At 34.4% G+C, this 17,466-nt stretch overlaps 2 protein-coding genes across 2 annotated transcripts; both read right to left on the minus strand.

The window, feature by feature from the left end:
• Positions 1-6,814: 6,814 nt before the first annotated feature.
• On the minus strand, positions 6,815-10,811 carry LOC139885227 (uridine/cytidine kinase UKL1, chloroplastic-like). The gene is given in 21 exon segments (XM_071869161.1): positions 6,815-6,864; positions 6,867-6,960; positions 7,067-7,080; positions 7,083-7,148; positions 7,483-7,555; positions 7,720-7,761; positions 7,763-7,814; positions 7,942-7,978; positions 7,981-8,001; positions 8,099-8,159; positions 8,242-8,273; positions 8,276-8,324; positions 8,707-8,729; positions 8,732-8,900; positions 9,165-9,244; positions 9,754-9,850; positions 10,035-10,054; positions 10,057-10,152; positions 10,260-10,329; positions 10,434-10,525; positions 10,676-10,811. Coding segments are annotated over 21 exon segments (1,374 nt in total).
• A 458-nt stretch (positions 10,812-11,269) lies between these two features.
• Positions 11,270-15,404, minus strand: LOC139885221 (triacylglycerol lipase 2-like). The gene is given in 11 exon segments (XM_071869156.1): positions 11,270-11,553; positions 11,556-11,591; positions 11,680-11,775; positions 11,886-11,965; positions 12,079-12,119; positions 12,286-12,353; positions 12,356-12,432; positions 12,525-12,634; positions 12,740-12,880; positions 14,996-15,112; positions 15,351-15,404. Coding segments are annotated over 9 exon segments (927 nt in total). The 5' UTR covers positions 12,875-12,880; positions 14,996-15,112; positions 15,351-15,404.
• Positions 15,405-17,466: the final 2,062 nt, after the last annotated feature.

Here is a 17,466-nt window from a genome sequence, read left to right on the forward strand (position 1 = left end):
GTAATGATATATATTCCTAGTTTGTAACTGAACCAGATTGTCAATGTTCTTTGAATTTCTTGTCCTTCAAGTTACAATGTCTATTGTGGTTCTGTTTATGACATCTCGTGTTTATTACTACTATATTAAATGGGTATGTCGTAAAAAGAGCGAACTCCGAGTAAAAAAAGATTTCAAGTTATAATGTCTATTGTGGTCTACTAACATAAACATGTACTGTACTCCCTTGTTTGGAAATCGAGTGCACATGATCCAATCCGAGTTGTAAACTTGATTTAAAACATTTTGAGTTGTAGGTTTGTTTAAGAACATTCCGACTTATGGGGTTGTTTATGAACTCTCGAGTTGTGAACTTGTTTAACAGCCCACTGTCACGTAAGGGGACATTTGTTTACACTTAATATGTCTCTTAATCTAAATAGTTCAGATTTAAGGATATTAAGAGTGTTTGATTTTTTTAAGATTTAACTATTTAACCGAATTATTACTCGGTCAGATGTAAATATAACTTAATATCATTCGAAACTTCGTTTGTGGCGCGCGTAGCTTGATGGCGTAGCACACACTATGCCAGACGGGATGCCTCGGTTTGATTCCCTGTGCCGCAACTCCTTTTTTTTTCTTTTGTTTCTTTTGAACTTTTCTTTTTTTTAAATGCATTCTTTTGAATTTTGGTGTCGTTTTCTTTTCAGCATAATATAATATAATTTAAATTTCTCTTTGGTGCATCTATCTAATTATTGTTTTAATTATATAATATTCAAATATTACTTAAAATTGCTTTAGTTCGACTCGATTTTCTATATACTACTATTGGTTTACATTTTTTCTCCTCTTCTCTTCTATACTTTAATTTTATTTTCTTTTGAGTATATTTATATTTTAATTTCTCTAATCTTTTTATACTTCTAATTATTTTTTAAGTAAAAGAAAAAAAAATATATGACATAAAAAAATTAGTTTAATTAACATTAATTTTAATTAATATATTCCTTCTATTGTCCCATTTGACACTTATATTATTCATATATACATTAGATGTTTAAAAAATAAATTAATATTCAGATTCAGAAATAATATCTTAATAATAAGATATGCATTCAGATTTAGATATCTTAATTTTAAAAAAAACAAATGTCATCTTAGTGTTTCCCTTGACCAAGTAGTGCAGGACTCGGCTAGAATTGCCCTCCAAAGTTAAGTTAGCATTTAAAACTTTAACGGAAGTCTTTGAATAGCTTAAGAACTCAAAAAGTAAGTTTATAATATGAGAGAATGAGAGAGCCACGAAAATGCTATGTATTGCTTAGAAAATGTGTGATATGTGTGTTGTTTACAAATGAGAGGGTTCACCTTTTTATATAGCCTACCACTACTCTAGAGAATTCTATACAAGAAGATTATAAAGAATGTACAAGAATGTTTTAGAGAGACTAGAAGCTCTAGAACCTGCAGAAAGGCTTCTACAAGTGTGTAGAACCTTTCGGAGAAGTCTAGCCCAAGGCGGAACCTTCTAGAGTCTTCCGGAGTCCGATCATGCCGTAAGCTTCCGGAGCCTTCCCGATCCTTCCAGCCGCTTTTAGAATATTCCGGACATCTCTAGTCAATTCCGTGTCCTTCGGATCCATCTCGAATCCATCCGAACAGTTTTGGAGCATTCCGGGTAGTTGAACACGCGGAATGTGACACCACGATGGCGGAGGCACGTTCATGGGCCTTATGACACCACCAAATTTTTAAAAAAATCCAGAATAGCCCTTATACTTTCTAATGAGTTAAAGTTAACCAAAATTATTGAACCCACAAAATGTTAAGTGATACACATATAAATATAAAAAAAAAAAAAAACTATAAGGACCTAATACTAAATTGCTTGTTAATACAGAATCACGTACTCAATATCACATGAATCCTAAAATTGCTTAAATTAATTCCACGATATTGACTTGCCACTCATGTAACAAAAACAAAACACAAATACAAAAATCTTAATACAATATCTAGTTTTTAAAAATTTAGGATTTTTTTGTTTCAAAACTAAAAGAACAAAACAAAGCTTCACCTTCTCATCTTCAAATTAGACGGCGCCTTCAAAACAAGCAGTAAGAATGCTAGTAAAGTCTTTTTTTTATTACTATTGATTTTGTTATACAGTATTTTTTCCCCGACAACTTTCATGATGCTATTTTTAAACTTTTTCTCTTTGTTAGTGCTCTGATTGGCTCTCATAGGTGCGATTTGCGTTTACATCCTTGTATGGTTTAGTTGCTATTTGAGTTTAGAATTATATATATGGTTGTAGTTCAACCATTAGCGAGTGCATGGTTTGTTTCGTTTTGTCGAATTGAACGTGTTAATGCTTCCCTTTTGTCAAAGTGTGATTCTTTCAATTGTCTGATATGCTATCAAAACTTTTAATTGTCAAATTGATTTGTAGTTGTAGTTCAACTACATGGTTTGTTTCGTTTTGTCGAAATGATTTTGCTTCCCTTTTGTCAAAGTGTGTGATCTTTCAATTGTCCGATATGATGTCTGTTGAAATTCTAGGTTCGATTGATCGGACAAGAAGATGATTGAAGGAGAAGATGAAGATTAGGGATTTGGATTAAAAATTAGGGACGATTGTTAGAAGGAGAAGAGAATAAATGAAGAAGAGACGACGTCGCTTTTCGTCGTCTGACGCGTCTCCGAGTCTGGGCCGGACTCGCACAAGCTGGGCCTCGTTCGATTCACTTAGCCCATTCCACTCCCATCAGCTCCAGTTGCTTCTCCTACAAACAACACTGAACTTCTTCTTCCTGCCGGGCTTCGCTTCCGTCTGGGCCCAATTGCTTCGTCTGTTGCTCGACCCAGTGATTCCAGCAGCCCACTAACAACACAGATGTGTTGTTGCTTCTTCTTGAAGGCAAAGACACACACTTGCAATCACCACATACTTGTGACATCATGATTCTTACACACCAACTCTGAGCATGGGTTCAACTACTCTAAACATGGTTTTGATTGCAATCACAAGTATGAGGATTAGATTAGGCTTAATACTAATAAATCTTCATTACACAAACACTTGTAATATAAATAGGAAACACAAGACATTGTAGTTTAATTAATTGAAGTTGAAATCAATAAGAAAAATTAGTTTTCTCTCAATTCTTCACTTCCATCCCTAAATTTCAACACAGTCAAAAAGTTCCAAACTTTCATTATTTTCCTAGTTTATAATTGGTTTTTATGACTTTAAATGCAAGACAGATGGAGATGCACTATGAGTTGAAAAGATGCAAACGCTGCAATGAAAATCACATTGAGAATGAAGATAAGTTTAGCAAACTTCCAGACTCCGTAATTCATCATATTTTCTCGTTTTTTTCAATTGAAGACATTGCTAAGTTGAGCTTGACATCTAAGAAATGCAAAGAGTTATGCCTCTCAGTTCCATCCTTAATCATTGATTCTTCCCTGATCAGTTCGGCTGTTAAATCTTCTACTCGAAGAATTCCATTTATGGATTTTCTTGTGATTTTACTAATAGACCGCAGAGAGAAACTAACAAGCTTAGTTATTCGATGGTATCATGTGCGATTATCTAGGGAAACATGTCGCATTCAATCGTTGTTGACCAATGCGATCCAGTGTCAAGTAAATTAAATTATTTTATGTTTGAGGCGCGACCTTGGAGTATTTGTGATACCATTGGACTTGTTTTATTGCGAGTCTTTGAGATCTATCAAAGTCGACTTGAATCATGGCAAACTTGACTTACCATGCCCAAATCTGTTTTCTCACCTCCAAAACATACATCTTAAATGTGTTGTGATTGAATATGCGGGTTTCGGAGAGTGGATTTCCAATTTTTGCAAGCTTTTGAAGGAACTGTGCCTTGAACAGTTGTATGGGATAAGTGAACTTAAGATCTCAAGTTCATCTCTTAAGTTTATATATATTCAGTGGTGTCGATTTAACCGGAATGAAATCTCTGCTCAATCACTTGTCAGTATAAAGCTCTATGAACCATTTATCTCATCAATTACGGCATCGTTGAATATCTGTGCTCCAAATGTCTTGGCCTTGGGGCTGTCATTGTTGCACTTTTCTGCAAATTCTTACTCTTTTGGGACGATGAATATGTTGCGGGATGTTGAACTCTTTTGGAACACTATAATGAATCCAAATAGTTTACTTAAAAGCATCACTCGAGCTCAGGTCGGAGGCCTACACGTAGGTTTTGAGTGCATAAAGGTATATTAGCACACTCGATGTCCATGAAAAAAAGTGAAATATTTTTGGTTGTAAACTTCTCCTATCTGGATATCTTTTAATTAACAATTTTTTTCTTTTGGTAGTGTCCTTAACTCTATCATGTAACTGTGTCTTACTTCATCACGTTGCTTGTTTTAGGTGTTATGTGTGGATGGTTCCCTGCCAATGGCCTTTAATAAGTTGCAAAGGTTGAACTTGTTCCACTCTTTTTGGGTTGATAGTTATATTCTCTCACTAACCGTGTTTTTCCAAGGATTGCCGCTTAGTGTGAAGGTCCTGAATATTAAGCTTCACGCCATTGTCTTCTGTTGTTGGTTGGCATCAATAGGTCTAGTTTCATTCATAAAATCTAACTAGTACTCTTTTTAGGAAATGGAAAAAACACGTGCCCTCTTCCACTCTCACATCTGGATTGGAGGAATTCTCGATAGAACTTACTGGAGGGAAGAACGAAGAAGGGTTCGTGGGAGTATTTAGTCAAGCATGCATCGAAACTGAAGAAAGTCGTCATTTTTAGTGGACCTTCTTTGCCTAGGAAAATTGCATCCATGCTGTTTAATGCAACCAATGAAGGAAAGATGAAGGTGGAGTTAAAGCCACTAACTAGATGAAGTAATGAACCGGATTTAGTTGTTATTGAGCCACTAATTAGTCGATTTAGTTGTTGTCTTCTTGTTTCTAGAACAAGAACATGAAATGGAAAAATCTATGTATGACTTGTATGTTTTTGTTTTATGTGTATGTTTGATGTCAATTCTTCTGAATTGTGTTCTGTTTATGTGTTATGTTCGATGGTGTATATAGTGGAAAGAGAGAAGGAATTGAGGAGAGGACAATTTTGTCGAAACTTGAACATCTATTTATTTATCAGATATTATATTATCAAAGTTAGAATGTAACTTAAAAGGCAAAAATAATCGTTTGGTCCATGTTTGAAACGTTTCTAAACTGTTTCGTTCCTCTAAACTTAAATCGAATCAAATGGTTCTCCAAACATTAATTTTTGAACTCGTTAGTCCATCGACCCTAACGGACGTTAAGAATCGCCTATCTGTCAATTCTAACCAATCAAAGCTCGACATGTGTACATTAGGTGTCAAAATATGTTACGTAGACTTTCATTCCAGTTTTGATATTGAACCGATGGTTAGACCAAATCGAACCGGACCACCATACTTTGGTGGTGGGCCCGCCTTCTCCCCCCGATCACCGCACATCAGCACTACCACCACCATCAAATTCAATCACACCCCTCCATTTCCAGCAACGATCAGGATGACCAATTCCTCCTCGAGATCGTCCTCTTCCGTTCTTCCTCCACTGACTCATCGTCCGAGAACGACGACTCGGTGAGTCAACCGAACAACAACGATCCCAATTCCTCCATAACAGCCACCGACAACCGCAGCTTGCTCGACGAGAATGGTGGGAGGTTCTCGAGCTCAAATCACTTGACGACAGCTTACATTAACCTCGAGTCGCACATCTCGAGTCAGTTCTACACGTTTAACGCCGAGTCGCACTCGATCATGATTCGATGTATTCTGCAGCGGCGCCTCGCGACTCCGGCTGAGATCCAGGAGGCTACGCCGGGGACTGTTCTGAAATCGTGGCGGGCGGTGTGGAAGGACCGGAATGAGGACACCGCGTACCTCACCGCGTGGAAGCGAATCCAGGACAAGCTCACGGCGCATGAGGACCCCACATCCGGTAACGAATTTCTGTGCTTCAAGAACAATTCTCATCAACTCGTTTCTCACATTAACCAATGGCAAAATCCAATATGCTGCTTCATCTGGGCTTAAACTAGAAGCTGCGAAATCCCCCTCGTAACCAAATCTTCAGCCGCCCCTTCCTCTCAGGCTTCCATTGAAACAATCCCGAAAGTACCCATAACGGAGACGGGAACGGACTGTTCGATTTGTTTGGATTTTTTCTCGATCGGCGAAGAAGCGAAGGAGATGAATTGCAAGCATAGATTCCATTTGGGTTGTATAGAGAAGTGGCTTGTGATCCATGGGTCGTGCCCGATTTGCAGGTTTGTGATGACCGTTGATGAGGATTTGAGGAATGACGGTGTCGGTGTTGAAAGAGATCGAAGAAAAAGGACGGTTAGGTTTTGGTTAGGTTTTGGTTTGGTTCGGTTCGGTTCAACCACAAATAAATTGGTTCAATTCGGTTCAACAAAGCCTAGGTCGCGTTTTTTACACGTAAATGACACGTGTCACTCTTTAATTGGTTGTAAATGTCAAATCGACAAAAATTAATGTCCATTGAGGTCAGGGACTAGCGAGTTCAAAAATTAATATTTGAAGGACCATTTAGTTTGATTTATATTTGAAGAGACGAAACAATTCGAAAACGTTTGAAACAGAGACCAAACGATTACTTTTGCCGTAACTTAAAAGATGGTATTTTGAATCACATCGTTATTCAATCTGAAAATGTTTCTTTATGAATATACAATCTCAAATCACTTGGTGCAACATAAACCAATGATAAAATACAAAATACATCCAACAATTGATAGCATTGCACAAATCTGAGAGGTCAATCAATCATCGGTGCCAAAGTAACGATCCCCGAATTCTCCCATACCAGGACTACTCGATACTCTTCGTTTATCGCTACATCGATTTCTGAAGTCACGATCTTCAAGGATGGAAAACGTTTGCAGACGCAATGGATTCCCTCGGGAGCCTGAAAAAGGAAATAGGAAGATAAATGTATATGTGATGCAAACAGAAAAAAACAAACAAATTACATGACCTTGGAGGGAATTATTGAAAAAGAAGAAAAAGCTTACTGAAATTAGATTTAGAATATAATGTGCGACTCTGGGACTCCTTTCTGTATGAGTAGTTCGATTGCTTGATTTGCAGAGTTCCCTAAAAGATATGGGTAAATATGAGTTGCCAACTGTTAATGTCGAACAGGCTGAACCAGAATAAGAAACAAACAGTTGCAAGCGTATCGCAATACATGCAGTTTTAGCATATTTAGCAAAAATTAAGAAATGTTAGTTTTGGCTAAATATCCTATTGAAACATTAAATTAAGTACAAAAATAATAATGTAGGTGGGGGGTGGGTGGTGGTGGTGGTCGTAGGCAGTGGTTGGAGAAGGTGGGTGGTGGTGGTGGTTGTAGGCAGTGGTTGGAGGAGGTGGCTGGCGGTGGAGTAAGTTTTAAGTAAACTAAAGTAATGCAATGAATCAAATTTACCTGTAGCAAGAACAGGGTCCAGGAGTAAGACATGACGCTCTGAGATATCCTTCGGGAGCTTTTCATAAATAAGCTGTTTCAATTAATCATACAAAAAAATTACTATTTACACCGATTTCAGCCGAGACCGTATGGAACATTTATACAATGAGAGATGAAAAAAAGTTCTGACTAATATCTCGAAAAAATAAAGTTCTGACAAATGAAGGGAGGAGGAAAGAAACGAAAATCATTTACCTGTTTTCCATTGTCTCCATCGCGATGTATAAGAATTTTCCCAAATTTTTATCCCTTTGCAACATGCGCGCATTGCATTTTCCATGCTCTCACCACTTCAAAAAATTAAAAAGACAAGAGAGAAATAAAGTCAAATTCTGATAATAAAAATATATAATGCTCTCATTATCCCCTGAGATACAGAGCCTAAAGAACAACATCTCATTTAAAATTAACGCTCACCTTCGAATAATGGAAACCCCACACAATTTCTTGCAAAGTCAACTCCAGTATACACCGACCCTGAGAACGAAAAACGGCAATTTTCTAAAAGATGAACCTGAAAGTGAAAAGGCAATGTAGTGGAGAATGAAACAAACAAAAGAGTACACAAAAGCACCTGTTGGAGTTATTATTTGTTTTTCAGTGAATGGCAAATGGCCAAGGCCATGCTCAACGACCTGAAAGTCAAATCAATGAATAAATGCAAACGCTGACCACTAATCAACAAACGAGTTTGGTAGTTTAAGGAGGAGAAAATACCAGCCGAATGAGACGATCTGAATAAAACACAAGTCGTGCTTTGATATTTCGCGGTCTCGAATAAATGTATGCATACCTCTAATCTGTGACATATCTCCCACATAAAAAACTTAATTAGGGATCATACGGAGCAACACAGATAAAAGAATCTAGGAAGATCATCAAGGTAACGAAGTCATGGATAAGGGGAAACTTTGCTATTTTCATTAGTCTTAACAGCAGAATCATATCAACTAAGCTTTCGATAAAGATGCACCCAAACTCTTCCTTTCCCATATGCTCCATTTGACCATAATTCTTACTAGTCTAATAGCCAAACAACACACACCAATACTACCTCATCATGAATTTTTCACTTGTAGGTTTGTAAAAGGATTAATAAAAGTTTCGACATTGTTTGTTAGTTTAAAGAAAACATTTGTTTTTTGGAGCCATATTTTGTTCTTTACAAGAATGAAGACCAACCTGAAATGTAGATTGAATCACATGACATTGGGATATATTTTGCAAAGATCATGCAGACCAAGCTTTGTGTGGATATGTTGCACAATCAAATCAATAGCCACATGATTATCACCACCCCGGGGTATGATCACATCGGCATACTTTTTTGATGGCAGAACAAAATCATCAAAAGCGGGCTTGACAAACTTAGCATACTGCACATTATATCAACAAATAGTCAATTAGATATGCCAACAAAGATTGAATTTGTATGTAATAACCTCGAATTTTTTGGGAAATCTACTACAGTTAATATACATTTGTTCTGAATTCTTATCCTGCTGTGTTAAACCAGCTCCTAAAGTGTCTGTGCTATATACTCAGCGAATCAATAAAGAAGGGGCCGGCAAACTTTAGAGCTTAAGACACTGATTCAGATAAAAGTTAAAAATAGTTAGAAGGAAGTGATATGTGCTAACCTGTTCAAGAACTGAATTTACATCTCTACCTCTTTCAACTGTATCACGTCGTATTCTGCGAGCAAGCCTCACATCAGCATCTAATAAGAAAGTAAACTTTGTATGAGTTGGTGACACATGAGAGAGCACACAACGGACTGGCAGTAGTTTGGATGAAAACTCAACAGATAATATCAAGTTTCTCTGCTGAATTATTCTACGACTGCCAATACGTTGCAATATAACACACAGATGCCAGCTGATCCTGGCCTAAGGTTCACTGACATGACAATTAATGGTGGTTGCTTTGATAACAATTGTGAGCTTCCTCCTACATATGTATGGAAAATAATTAAACCAACAAACACTCTGATCCCTGGTTTTACCTTATGTGCAAGCATTTTAAACACCCAGAAAGACTAACAAACCCCTCAAATTCTCCGTGAAATTTTATCTGATTTCATAAATATGCTTTAATACAGGTTTAAAGCCGAAGCTTTACTTAATTGAAGGGAAATGAACAGGATTTAGTTTCAAAAAATTAATCATGTTTGTTAATTGCTCAAAAATGCAAAACGAGTAAAGAACACAAAAGAGAGAAGAAAAAAACCTGTGTCAACAAAGATCTTCATATCCATCAGGTTACGGACCCGTTGATCATGGAAAACAAGGATTCCCTCCAAGATAATAACATCAGAAGCATTTACCTGCACTTAAAATATTTACATTTGTAAGCATAACCACCCTATATTACAATATCGCTAATGAAGATGAAGAAAGTCGTTTTTCACCCCGAAATACTGGGTTATAAACCATTACAGAAATGTATTGGATTATATAGCAGACAAAAAACGGAAAGGTCGAAAGTACAAGTAATAGAGAGTAGTGAACCTGTCTAAAAGTCTCAGAACACGACGATGCTTCTTAAAATTATAAATAGGAACATGGTAAGACTGGCCAGCTTTGAGCTTCTGAACGCAATCCAGAAGCTGTTCAGTGTCAAAGGCATCTATAAGGAAAGCAAGTAGTAGAATCATAACTCAGACAGTGAATAAGTATCGAACCTAGCATAAACACTTTAACTGTTCCAAAACTAAAACATCCTTATTTGATTACCAGGGTGATCAAAATTGTACTCATGCACATGTTTCGATTCTTCGGGAGTAAGTCCCCGGTAAAATGAATCCTGCACAAATAACGGACTATTAAACTAATAAAGCCATGAATTCAATCCATAAAATCAAACTAGATGAATAAAACGAAAAGATTGCAAGTAAGGAGAAACGCAACCTGGTTAATAAGAACAACACGATGATCATGAAGCTGTTGAATGATCATGTCACAGACAGTTGTCTTACCAGAAGCTGTACCTCCCGATACTCCTACTCACAAAATTACAAGTAAAATAGCTAAATATACCACATGATGAATACTAATTAATTCAATTCGTCTTTCCAATCAATTTCGAACTACATGATGAATACCAATTAATTCAATTCGTCTTTCCGATCAATTTCGAACTAGAGGTTTACCGATGACGAAAGGCTGTTTAGGAGCATTAAGATCGGCCGGAGCAGAAGCGGCGACGCCGTCGATACGGAGGCCGGAGAAGTGAGGACCAGAAGCCTTCTCCATGACGTAATCTATCGAATTCATCTTCTCCGGCATCTCTATTGATCGTCTATGAGCTTGTTCGGCAGCTGATTCAATCTTCTTCTTCTTCTTCTCTTTTTAGGTATCTCACGGCCGATCACCGTGACCACTCGTTCCAACTATAAGAGCACGAAACGGTAGTAATCTGGGCAACAGAGTTTCTTCTTCTTCTTCTCTATGATTTCAGTACTTGGTAGTCAACTACTTTCTTGACTCTTTCTTCTTCTTTTCCATGGAATTAAAAAATCATTTTCGATTTTTCTTTTGTTTTTCACGAAAATGATGACATTTTATCCAATTCGGAGAGTAGGATTTCACCCAAAAATTATCGGTTATTGACACGATTACATTTTATCTTAATAAAATTTGTCTCCCTCCGTTATAAAAAAAATGACAAACAACGAAATACATTTCATTTTGACCAACATTTTCTATACGTACATCCAAAAGTTCTCTCATGTACATTGTCTATATTACCATTGACGTTTAAAGAAAGCAACGACTTGATTATAAACAATATCCTTAGCATTGACTCCCATAATGAAATCAGCATGAGCATAATCTTTTATATATTGAACACTCAACTTGTCTACGTCGTGGAACTTGAAGCTATCGAGCAAAAGCTCCACGTCTTTGACGTCAGCCAGCGAGTCTCTGCCGCCGTAGCTTACGAAAATCGGCAAGTTGTGAGGGATGTTGGAGAGGTTGTAAACCGGCGGTGTTGATTCTCTGTAATGCATCAGATTGAAATCCGATCGCCGTAGTTGAATTTCGCCACTACTCCATTCCGAACAACTGCAATAATATTTAATGTTTAATTACGGCTTAATTATACTAACTTCGTCTCAAAATAATTGTCAATTTTTCTATATCATGGACTTACTCTGAGCTAAATGTACCATGTTCTTGGTAGATGTTGATTGAGGCTCATTCTTTATGAAGAGATCAACTGTGGATTCATTTAGACAACAATTTTTGCCTGAAATTTTAATTAGCAAAGTTTAGACAACATTAAATATAAACATGATTAATAATGTTAATGAAAAAGGAAACTCAAGAACAAAATTTAGAAAAACTTTGCACTCATACCAGTAATTGCAGTTAAATAGTCATAGCAATCAACACCAGGATATGAGCATATAGTCTTGAGAATGAGTGATACAGGCTCCCTATTATGTATATATTAACCAAAAAAATAAGTTTTAATTAATCCATTTTCCAATTGACTCATTATACACTATAATATTAAGAAAATGGAAATATTTAACTAATTAGTTCTTACCCTTTCGGATTAAACTCTGCCAAGCCAAAGAGTGCAGTGATCTGAAATTAAACCAAAAAAATAGTCAATCTAATTTCATGTCAATAATATGATGATAAAGAAAAAAATTCGTTAAGTTGAAGACTAAAAGATTAGAAGATTCATCGATGATTTATCGTCAATTGACACAACTACAACTAGACAAAGGGTACTAGTTTTATTTAGTACCTCACCAACAAAGGCTCTGGCTGCAAGAGCACCAAGTAGAGTGGTCATGTGGCTCAAATAGGCAACAGACTTAGCAAGGCTGCTGATTTTAGCCTGTCCACAAGTCCTCCTTCTGAAAATGATGCTAATGCTATTAAAGTCCCTGAAAAGTTAAAAATACTCAATTTAATCCTCAAAGTTGAGGAAAATAGTTATTATAGTCCTGTAATGTTTTTAAATCTAATATAATCCTCACCAGGGAATGGCCCACGTAGTCAATCTTCTGATGATCTGTTTGGCTATACACATAGTCAAAAGCTGCTGGTAAGTCAAAGGCTACAAGTTCATCCCATGACCAATTCCAGAACCCCTAATAATATAAAAAATTAATTAAAAAACCATTATAATTAATGAGAGAATTAATAAATAAATAAATAAATAAGGAAAATCGAATGAATTAAGAAGTATAGTATACCGGTTCACTTGGGTCCAAGGAAACATGTCTTCGGCTATATCTGGTCCCTCTAGTATTAGCAATCCACACATCGAATCCTTTATCGGCTAAGATCAACGGTAGATTTTGATCCGGAGGATTCAATAGCCATGTCATTCCATCCTATAGATTAACATGTATAAAATTTGAATTTGTCATATATTTATAGTTTAAACGCTAAAAGTTTCATTCAGGATCATATTTAATCGTTCTTTAATAAAATTAACCTTTTATAAAAAGAAAAAGTTTGCTGAAAGAAGAACGAAAGATGACACTAATTTTGTGCGTAATCACACCTATCATTCCTCTCTTCGATCCAAAAATATGAAGAAATAAATCTTATCAACTTAGGGTTTATGGTTTAGGTTTAGGGTTAGGATTATTGGAGGACAATTATATGGGTTTATATATATTTGGTTATTTAACCAATTCAGATTTTAAGCTAGTGCATATATATGATTTGCATTATTACACTTATTGTCTATAAGATTTTCGTTCGAAATCTTCTATTTATTAATTTTTTTTTCAATATGACCTCTTTTATAGTGTTTTAGAAACTTTAAAAACTTGGTCTTAATTTTAGCATAATATGATAATATAAGAGTGTCGTCATATATCTCTCCGTACGGTACGTAATTATATATATATATATATGCTGCTTATTATCTTCGTTTCGAACAAAGACGAAATTATGTATCTAAAGTTATAATGAGATATATGAACACGTAAAGAGGATGTAGACAAATTAATTTGATGGTTTTTGTATTTGTATAGACGTGCATGCGTCCATTTCTTAAGAAGAGAGAAGAAGATAGGGATGGATTATATATTTTTATGTTAAATTTAGGGCATAAAATTTGATGCTCAAGCCTGCTAAATATATATACATATATATATATATATGGTGCATGAATTTCATGAACCCTCGGTATATATATAAGAATATCTATAATTGAAGCTCTCGAGAAACATGATCTTATTCTCATTGCCTCGGCAAAAATCCCTCTAACTTTAAAACTAATCCCAAAAGCAAACCAAAAAAAGCAAAATAAGTTGAAAGATTATTTTATTTTATTTTATTTTTTCATTGGAAATCTATTATCATATAAAGTTGCGCTCTCAGAATTTGGTTAGAGGCCAAAATATTTCCAAGTTCAAAAATGAGTACTTACATATAATTAAATTTTAGTAGTAGTAGTAGTATAGCAATTAGCTAGCAACTATTTATTGTATACTCTCACTTTAATGCGTCCCCATAATTAAATTTAATTAATTGAATTATGAATTATGTTTTCATAATAGCTACGATTTTGTTTAATTTGGAGGGTACGATTTTGTTTAATTTGGAGGGTTGGAGGTTTAATTTATTCGATATTATAGGTGAATTGACACAATTCAACTCGACTATTTCATTTGATAAAATTTCTCCCTCTTTTATTAAAAAAAAAAAGTAGTATATATTGTATATATAGTAGTAACATCATAAATATACACTGCAAAATTTTCTACTAAAATTTCAAATATGCAAAGACGATGTGAAATGTAATAATGTTGACCTAACGATCAAGATATGACATTTAAATTCGATTTTTTATTATTTAAATCGAAATGTATTGATTATCGTTGGATTGGGTCACGTTGGAGATGTGTACAATTCGATAGAAGTTTGCTAGAGAAAGAAAAAGCGAGGCTTTACATAAGAGAGAATTTGGAGGCTCCTATCCGGCAAAGAAAAGGTTCGTTATTGGTTTTTTTCAACTTTAATCAAAAAAGTATATGACAAAATCTTCCATCTAATGTTATATGCTCATGGACAGATAATTAAATTCGATCCTTTTGGCATATGGACTAAACTTAAAACATTGACAAACCATAGTACATGACAAATGCTTTCAAAAAAACTTTGACTACATTTTGACTTTAGCGATTGGAAAAAATAAAAACAAATAAGCAAATACTAGAAATATAATTACGTAGGGTAACAAAAATTTAAAATTTCAAGTTCATAAAAATCAAAATGAACAAAAAATATTAGTAATCTATCATGTGATTACCTAGCTTAATTAATTAATGTACATATTTATCTTAGCTTAATAAAATATAACATTGAGTAAATATATATATATATATATATATATATAAAACAGGAGCCAATAATGGTTAAACAGCATCATCTCAAAGTTGAAGGTTCAAAAGAAATGTAAAAAGAAAATAAGATGAATGATGAAATTAACTTACCACAAGGACCCCATGTTGTATCAAAACTGGCTGCCTCTTAGTGACACCATCACCGGAACCAAGTCTACCTTCCGGTATTCTTTGAAGATTCAGTATATAGCCGTCGCTTGTTGTCACCTGAAATTATAATTAAATAACCTGATAATTACACTATTAATTAGTCGATGATCATGAGAAATAAAATGTCGATCACTTTTCGATTAACATAGCCCTATTTTACTTTCAAATCAAGAAACCCTATTTTGAACTTAATTACGAATTAGGGTATCCTTATATATAGTCTGTAATAATATTTTTGTATTTAGACTAATTAATTACAATTGAAAACAAGATAATTAATCAAATTGATGCTTACGTCATGCTCTTGGCATTTGTAGCCATGGATAATAACAGAAGAAGCACATATTCCGGCTTCAGGTGGCGGAGCATAAGCGAATTTGGTTTGACGTCCACCGCGACTCGAGCCATGGACACCACCGCCACATTGAACCAAAACCAGTATACAAAGAACCGAACCAATCAAGCTCCGATATTGAACCATGATCGATCACTAATTCGGTTTGAGTTTTGATCAAATGAGAGTATATGGAAGCTTGTTAAAACAATCTCCTTTATATAATGGAAGATGAAAGTGTGAAACCGAGACAATTTTTGTTTATGGGGTTTAGGAATATGATTGTCTTTATATACGTTATATATCTTTCTCTGATGAGGATTGAAGGGAAGTGTGTGTGGGTCCCAAATTTAGGTTTAGGTTCTTATCTTCAAGAAATTAAAACTTGGATATGGGTTTTTGGGTTCTTGGTAGTAATGTTTTCACATAGAAACAAGTTTTTGTGTCTCTGCAAAATCTGAAAAGCTAATTATGCAGTTGCAGAGTTGATGCATGTAAAAACAGAGAGATGAAAAAAAGAAAAAAAATGGGATGGGATTGGGAGAAGATAATTACGTGTACACAAATAGAAGAGATATTGGGGTCCACTTTAGTGACACTAGACTCTCTTTTTTTTTCCTATGAGCTAAAGGTGGCTGATAAAGCTCGAGATCTTTTTATTCTCGGACCAAATACTATTTTTATTTTAAACTAGATATAAATTTTTATATATAAAATAATAATATTTTAAGGTATTTAAAAAAAAAATTAGGTTTATCAAAGATCAAAATGTGGTCTAACTAACCGACGGCTGATTTAACGGTTGAAATATTTCTTCATTCAAAAAATTATATAATTTGATTTTTGGAAACAGATTTTAAATTTTGAATGTTTATATAGATTATTATTTAAATTTATAAAAAATATATATATATATATGTTCAATTCGTAAGTGTAAGTCATTTTCAATTTATCGGATAAAATTTTTGTCCCTTTAAGTATAAAGAACCCTACGTATGTGATGCGGAGAATTCGTTCCCATTAAACCTTTGCTAAGTTCTTGAGAGAATGAATCCTAGACGAGTCTTCCTTGATTTTCGGTTTTAAATTGCTTTAAAAAAATTGTATATATATTTTAATAAATAATAAACATGATTTTTGGTGTTCATCATTTATGGAAACGGTGATTACAATTATCTCTTTGAATTGATAACATTTTTACAGCTAGAATGCCAGATATATGTTGTGATTTAAGATTGTCTATAGTTTGAGTCCGATTTCTATTTTTCTAAGAGAGTATATGAGGTTCGATCTTCACAAATACAATAAGATGATTTATTTGATTTGATTTTACTTTTGAAAGATGATGAAACCTTCAGAAAAAGAGCTTGTTTGTATATAGCTCAAAAATAAATTTTATTGTGTGTATATGGTCTAACACGTTATCATTTATATATGTGATTATGCGAATCAGATCTTAATATATATAATTTTTAGACCCACACATACAAAAAATTTAACATAAAAAAAAAGATCTACAAAAAATTTAATTATATATAAATTCAATTTGTTGTATTATATAATTATCATGTGCATGTAAAGTGATTCTAAATGATGAAAAATAAATTATTATGTAGTAAATTTTGTTGTACTCTTAAATCAAAACTACTCCCTATTCAAATATTTTCCATTGTATATTTCTTGAGATAATGGGATACTGGTGGGAGATTGGGAGTACTCGATCTCGATCAATGTGAAGCACAACGAATATACAAGCCCCATAATTGATTTTTTTTTCAATCAATTCTAGAGAAAGAGAAGCCTTTTGACTAAAATTCTGGTCCTTTCACATTAGTTCACATTTATTTCTTAAAATAAATATATATGAATGTTTGTGCAGGCAGAAAACAATGGAAGTTTGCCACATTTCGGTCCACTACTTGTTGTCTGTCTGCAAATTTCTAAACAAGTTCTTATTGTCACTATTCATGCATACCTAACCTGACAAATTAAAAATCCCATTCGAAAAAATAAACAAATAAAATTCCAGTCTAATGTTTACCCAATATTTATATGTATCCTTATATTATATATACTT

This window comes from Rutidosis leptorrhynchoides, unplaced genomic scaffold (assembly GCF_046630445.1).
Source record: "Rutidosis leptorrhynchoides isolate AG116_Rl617_1_P2 unplaced genomic scaffold, CSIRO_AGI_Rlap_v1 contig88, whole genome shotgun sequence".
NCBI lineage: Eukaryota > Viridiplantae > Streptophyta > Magnoliopsida > Asterales > Asteraceae > Rutidosis > Rutidosis leptorrhynchoides.